The sequence below is a fragment of the Gavialis gangeticus genome, unplaced genomic scaffold (assembly GCF_001723915.1).
Source record: "Gavialis gangeticus isolate Ggan-Ray unplaced genomic scaffold, GavGan_comp1, whole genome shotgun sequence".
Lineage (NCBI taxonomy): Eukaryota > Metazoa > Chordata > Crocodylia > Gavialidae > Gavialis > Gavialis gangeticus.
Genome location: NW_017729033.1, coordinates 61,889,350 through 61,896,553, shown reverse-complemented (window position 1 = coordinate 61,896,553; position 7,204 = coordinate 61,889,350). Strand labels below are relative to the sequence as shown.

Here is a 7,204-nt window from a genome sequence, read left to right as displayed (position 1 = left end):
TTTTTTTTTTTTTTCTTTGTTTTTTTTTTTTTTATCAATGTGCTTCTTCCTGTGTGAATAATTATATGTCTAGAAACAGCCATGGAGTGATTTTGCTGTACTGAATGGGGGAAAGATTAATAGTGACATTTGGAAGGCAAGTATATTGTCAGATTCTAGAATATTTAATACTGTTACCCTTGTTTTTGCATGGCAGTGGCTGTATTTTTTCCACGAATGTCATTCATAACATAGGCCAAAGTAAATGGGGGTATGGCTAGGGATGTCTGGCTCACAAACATGCTGCCTATTTCTGATCTTTCCAGTTGGAATGGGTTCAGTCTAAATCAGTAGGGCAAATGTCATGATGTAAGAATAAGATGCCTGCACTGAATGAAATATAATTTGAAAAATATATGCATGCCTTTTTTCAACTTTACCTAGAAACACTATCCGCTTCTTTGCAGGGAGGATTTTATTTCCCTTTGAAATTAGAAATTATTTGGTGGAGTTACATGCCTAATATTGTATTAATAATGGCATGTTTATCTCTAGGATCTGCATGCAGCCACTGTGAATCCAGACCCCAGTCTAAAAGAATTTGAAGGAGCAACATTACGTTATGCATCTTTAAAGCTCAGGTATGATGATTTTAAAAATCTCCATAGATTGGCAGCTTGAAAATGCTTGTGCTGTGCCATAGGTTATACTTGACTGTAAACCAAACCCAATTTTATATTTTCATAACAGAAATGTTCCACAGTCTGATGAAGATGATTCCTGCAGCATCAACAGTGATCCAGAAGCCAAGGTCTGTAAGAAACTATACAAGTGAGACGGGAATTAACATTCTAATTGTAAACAGTTATAAAGTCTGCTGAGTTTTGGAATTAAATAGCTCTCTCAAGATGATGTAATTATAAATGGTAGTATTTTGGCATAACGTACAGGACTTTTAACCGTATGAGTTACAATTTCAGTGGCTGTTGTGGGTTTTAATCCTCATCCAAGTTGTCAGAGAAATCTGTCCTTAAAGTGGTGCCTCCATAGACTCTACCATAATAATTGGTGCTTTTTGTAGCACAATTTGTTTTGTACCTTGAATATCTTGTTACTGTTTTAGGCAGGATATTTATATTGAGATAAACTAAGGAGTGAATGTCAGCTCTAAGTCTGAACTTCTTTCCTTTATGAGTATTTAACTGGAGCCTCTGTTACTGGAGCGTAGTTTTGTTTGTTTCTGAAAAAGTTTGCATGCTTCTGCACACATCTTTACATATATCATCATTTACTTTATTGACTACTCTTTTCAGGGCATTTAAACTTTTTCTGTCTTCATGGTTATTAATCTTATGTTGTTGTGTAGTTGTGTATTTCAAATTAGCAGACTGATAGTATAAAAAGCAAGTGTTCAAAAAATAAGAGGTGGTAATCATGATGTCTGCGGGTAAATGACAAGTACAGTTTAACAGGATGGATAGCTGTTGCAGTGAAGGGAAACATTTTATACTGGTCTACCCACATCAGCCAAGAAGCTTATTTTTTTAATGCATCCTTCATTAAGGAAAATGTGATGTCAAACAAATATTCAGACAAGTCTGATTCTGCAACTGCTGCTATGCAACAGTTAGTGTTAAATGCTTGTCTATAGGGAAGCCTTTGTCAGTATTGTTGCCACAGACTGATCTTTACAACATCTTTCCTTGCTTATAAGTCTGTCTGCTTAGAGTATAGACACATTAGCCATTTTCACTGCTTAATCTGCCTTTATGCCTTCATAAATATGGAGTGAGTACATGAGGTACAGCCTGACACTAGTGAAAATCACTCCAGTCTGTAGTAAAGTTACACCTCAAAGTCAAGAATAAATATATGCAGGTGTAACTTACACAGGTATACAAGTCCTGTGTCTGAAGCCTTACTCAGTTTCATCCCAGGATAGAGAGAGGTCGGTTAGCTATGTGTGTCTGAAATCAGGCAGAAGGCAGCTCATTCAGAGGGGCATAAGCTTTCATATGCGACAGCCTACTTTAACAGTTGCTAACTGTCACCTATGAAAGCTTTATGACTTCCTGAACAAGTTACTCTCTAAGTAGATGTAACATTTATGTTGTCATGAATGAGTTAATTGTTCCATAAAAGGTAACATTGTTTGTGTTTAGCTAATTTATAGTGTGATAAAATGGCAAACCAGCCACAAATTTATTCTACTGCTCTTGTGAAATATCTTAGTACCTGATTTGTATCATGTCTGAAATTGAATGTGTGTCATGTATCCCAGATACAGGGCTGCTCATGCCTCATCCCAATGCAATTGGTTGGAGTATGGGGGTTCAAAGTTTCCCCAGTGTAGGGAAGCCCTATACTTCAGGGCAGGGGACCTCCCTATGTCCCTGTACCAGGGGAGCCTGTTGGCTACCTGCACTCAGGGACATTTTAAACCATGTACAGCAGCTGATGCCATGACTAAGACAGCTGGGTGGCAGGGAGCCCCTGATCACACATGGCAGTTGCATGTTGGGATATGACATTTTATCCCTGATATCTAGATAATTGCATGTCCTGTCATCTGTGTCTGGCATAGCAAGAGGTATGATTTTTAGGATCAGGCATAAAATTCCTCAGATCCCAATCGCACTATCATATTAATGTCTGCGAGCAGCTTGAGGTGCCCCCTGCCCTGCGGTATCCCAGAATAGTCATTTACTTAAAGCAAATAAGCCATTACTTGTTCCCCTGCCACCTAGTGGTCAAGTGCTGTAATAGTGCCTCTGGGTGGTTGTCTGTATTTACATCACTGTAAATGGTTTGTGTGTTCACATATTCAGATTTCTGATCTCTTTCCTACAGAATGTGCACTCTGTTAGCTCTATAGCTCAAGAGAAGAGTGTGCAGTAGTCTTGGAAGTTCATTGTTCAAACCTGGCTAACGATGGAGTTTCATTATAGTTGTAGATAATAACATTTGTTTAGAATTTATGTAATCTAGAGAAGGGAAGACTGGGGAGATATTTATATATGTAAAAGTTTGCTACAATAAGAAAAATGACAAGTTATTGTTTCCTATCCTCAGTGGATACAGAGAAGTAATTGGCTTCAGTTGCAGCAAAGGAAATTTATGTTAGGCACTTTGAGAAACTGTAAGACTGTAAGCATAGATAAAATACTATAGAAAATAGGGATGGTGGAGACCTCAAGAGGACAACTAGTTCATTCCCTGTGCCTCAAGGCAGGGTCAACTATAACTAAGCCATTACTGATGCATATTGGTCTAACCTACAATGCTCCTTCAGGTAATCTATCAGTGAAGCATTGTATACACTGGTGGCCCTGTATAAATTATTATTTGAGTAGCGAATATGCAGTAGTCATAAATAGACTAAGATGGTAATATGAAGAAAAACAAGTTTACTTACTGTATATTTCTTTTTCTGTTGGACTTACTGTAGTCAAAGTTCATTACCTGGTTTCTTCAGCCATTATAATGTAATAATTAGGGGTGCTGATAGAGATTTTGGGGGCCGATACTGATAGCCAATATTTAAGGAGGCATATCAGCCAATATTGTTCCGATATCGGATACAACTGCCTCCAGGTAGTAAGTCCAATGTGGTGGAAGAGGATGCACCAGGAGGGCGTGGGGGGTGGGGAGTGTATGCCCCCAGATCTGTATGTTGTGGGTGACAGCTGCAGAGGCTGGGCTCAGAGTGGGCTCTGGCAGTGCTGGGAGGAGGCTGCAGCCACCCCAAATTTTGTTGCAGCTCCGCTCCCAGTCTCAAGCCACTTCCTAGAGCAGCCCCAACTTTTCCCAGTGCTTGGGTGGAGGAGGAGCATTCAGATGGGGCTGCGTTGGGTGGCATGGGGCTGGGAGTGGAGTTGTGGCAAAATTTGGGGTGGCTGCAGCCTCCTCCCAGCATTGCTAGAGCCTGCTCAGAGCCCAGCCTCTGGCATGAAAAGCCCCGTGCAGTGCCAGCTCTAACTCCACCCTGCAGATGTAGCCCGCCGCATGCTGTACAGATCCGTGGGAACACACCCCCCTCTCACCCTCCTGGGGTGCAAGCAGTGGCGGTAGTTGCCCCCACCCCACAAGCCATGGCTCCATCCCGTGCCCCCCTTCTCCCCCCCAGCTTGGCATCATTGGCACCTGCCCCCTCCCTCACAGCTGGGGCCGTTGATCTGCCCCCCCCACGCCTCTTCTCTCCCCCATCCCCTTGCTAGCTCTCCACACTTCCAGCTCTGCTCTATGATGTGTTGCGGCTGTGCACAGCATGGGCATTTATTGGCCAAATTATTGGCCCCATAGGGCCAATATCCAATATAGACAATTTTCTTCATATTGGTACCAAACCAATATCAGACCGATGTATGTGTGCACCTCTATTAATAATGCCTAAATCTCGCTTAATATTTATTTTACATTTCTATAGTTGTACAATTTATTCCACAGATGCTTTACAAATAATATAATGTAGGGACACAACTAGTCCAGTGCATCCATCTCTGAGTTATGAAGCTGGTAGATCATTGTTGTGTGGCATATACTACAAGAATGGCCAACACCACAATGAAAACCCCCCTAGTTCTAGGGCATTCTTAGTGCCAACACAAGAGAGACAGACTTTTTGGTTCTGTGGTGTCCTCTGAAAAAGTCTCCTCATCCTCTCAGTCAACTTAATGGAAGTCTGTTAGATGCAAAATTGAGATAATACTGAGAGAATTAGAAACTGTGTTTTCAGAAAGTCTCAGAGTCAAAATAAGTGGTTTAGCCCCTTACAGGTCCCCTTTGGCACATCATGTGCCCCAACAAACAACGTGCCAAAGTGCGGTAACAATATAGGCCTTTTGTTTGATTCTAGGCAAATTGGATGGGTTGTTTTTTTTTCTACTTGGAAAAATTAAAATTTATATGAGACTAATCTTTACATTCAAGTTTATTAAAGAGGTGGCAGGTTTAAAACACATTTACGGTGCAAATTAATTCAATATGTTTTTAACCATTTCAAAATTATTTTTTCTGTGAACAGTTCAGAGTGAGTGTTTGTATTATTTTTTTTCAAAAAAGGAGGCGTCTGCCACCTTGTGGACAACCAAGAGAGTTATCTCCTGGAAACTAAGGATTGTTACACTTCAAATATATATCAGACTATAGTGAAAAGCATTGATGTCAGGAAAGAACGTGTAGCTGGAATTCATACATTTCTGATTCAGGAAAAGTGCTTTATCAACTAAAGCACTTAAATATTCAGGGTGATCAATAAAGAAAATGCTTGTCTCTGTATTTTTGAACTCAGGATATAATCCACATATCAAATAACTGGGGCTTGCATATTAACTTTAACTGTAATGGAGACACTAGAAACAAGGGGAAACATTTCAGTTTAGGGGGGAAAGCAAGTGCTGGTTTAAGTAATTTACTGAGTTACTCATAGAGGAGGAGACATTCCTCACTGGAGAACTACGGTAATTAAGTTTATAAAGCTTTTACCTCAGGCAACCTAAGACTTGTTCCATTATTCTAAATTCCAAGTGGAAATAAATTGGATTGACTGTTTGGCAGGGGAGAAGTGCTCAAGTCATAGAAGCCACCTCTGAGTTTAGGGCCCAACTGAGCAACATACTGAAACATACTGTTTAAAAACTGCTGAGAGTACTTAGCTTCCGGGACCTTTGAGTTCAGTTGAGCATCAAGCACCTCTCAGGACCAGGTTCATAGACCATGAGTTCCTCTGGACGTGGGCTTTGTCTTCATGATTGTAAAATACCAAGGGCACCTAGGAGAAGATGAATAACTACTTGCCATGAACGGCATTCTGCACTGAGCAGAGGCATAGGAACAGGTCAGTGGATTGGCAGAGAAGGAGTGCCTGATTGCACTTTGCCTCACTTTTCTCACTTTGAATCCACTTTTCTTGACTAGATAGACAAAGAATATGCCATATGCAAACAAAATGTGCAAAAAAAGCCAGTGGGCTTGGTGTCATTCTAGTTGTTCATGCCATTCTCACCTCTTTGATAAGGGAATGATAAAGTTCAGAAAGGTGTTGGCCAGATTTATCATTGGTCTTGAGGCCACGTTGTTTATATCCAGATTTCTCTTGCCAAATCTATATACAAGCTTTTCTCTGTAACTGCTGCCACATTCCCCTCAGCCACTGGTAGAAAGATAGAAGATGGGATCTGTATGAAGGAATGGCTCTTCATTCTGCTGTGGGCACAGTGTTCCACAAGTCGTTCCACAGAAATTGAGGCGATCCTTAACATGAGTGTCTGATTCCATGCATCTCATGTGGCACTGAATACATCGTCAGTGCTTAGTAAAACTACCGTATTCTAATATTCTTAATGTGGCAGTGAGGTTAGCTTTTAAAAAACATTTTTATTCAGTATGCAAAACAATTTTTGCAAGGAAATGCAAAGCTGTAAACTTGTGGCATTACACAGCCATACAGTAATATAACCATGCACTATTTAAAGGGACAGTAATGTAACTGAGTGTTAAATTTAAACTTGAGCATTGAGATGGATTAGATGTCTGGGAATACCAGGTGATCTGATGCTTTGTGCTGTTTTCTAGGATCTTCTGAACATATATTAACCAATTATTTCCCACCATTTTAATAGCATGGCATTCAAAGTGTCCTTGCCTTCCCTGCTTTTATCTACGGCACATTTATAGGCTGTTTGTAGTGCTTGTAGGTGAGTGTGAAAGTTTGCCATGACGATTATGAAATTTCTTTGTGTAGACAATTGCCTGCAAGTACAGGGATGGGACTCAGTGGTCCAGGAGCTCCCTTCTAGTCCTGTGTTCCTACAGTTAGGGATGTAAATGTAATAGAAGATGCCTTAGATGTTTTGTTATTCAGTCAGTTATCACCGAACATCTCATTTACCTTCTACTGTGGATCAGAAATCTACATGGTATTGTGACAGTGTAGGGCCCATTTCCAGCAACTGAAACAAGGACCTCTGGCTGGAGAAAAGGGAGCTTAATCACCAGATTTTTAGGTAATTAGGTGTCCCTATGGTCTCTATACTAAAAAAAATAAGTAAGGTAAAATCTTCAGGATTATAGTTTCATAGTTTCTAGGGTCGGAAGGGACCTGAGCAGATCATCTAGTCCGACCCCCTGCCATGGCAGGAAGAGCACTGGGGTCAAATGACCCCAGTAAGGTGGTCATCCAACCTCCTCTTAAAAACCCCCAGGGTGGGAGCCTGCACCACCTCAC

General features: G+C 40.7%; 1 protein-coding gene across 12 annotated transcripts in view; it reads left to right on the top strand.

Annotated features, from left to right (window-relative positions):
• The window catches only part of APBB2 (amyloid beta precursor protein binding family B member 2), a 364,788-nt gene that overhangs the window by 220,269 nt on the left and 137,315 nt on the right, over window positions 1-7,204 (top strand). For 9 of the 12 annotated variants that reach the window (XM_019526015.1, XM_019526014.1, XM_019526008.1 and 6 more), the window contains 3 exons: window positions 74-136; window positions 535-620; window positions 730-790. In XM_019526015.1, coding sequence (XP_019381560.1) covers window positions 74-136; window positions 535-620; window positions 730-790 — 210 coding nt within the window. The remainder of the gene's footprint in view (window positions 1-73; window positions 137-534; window positions 621-729; window positions 791-7,204) is intronic. The other 3 variants (XM_019526019.1, XM_019526018.1, XM_019526016.1) reach the window with 1 other exon arrangement.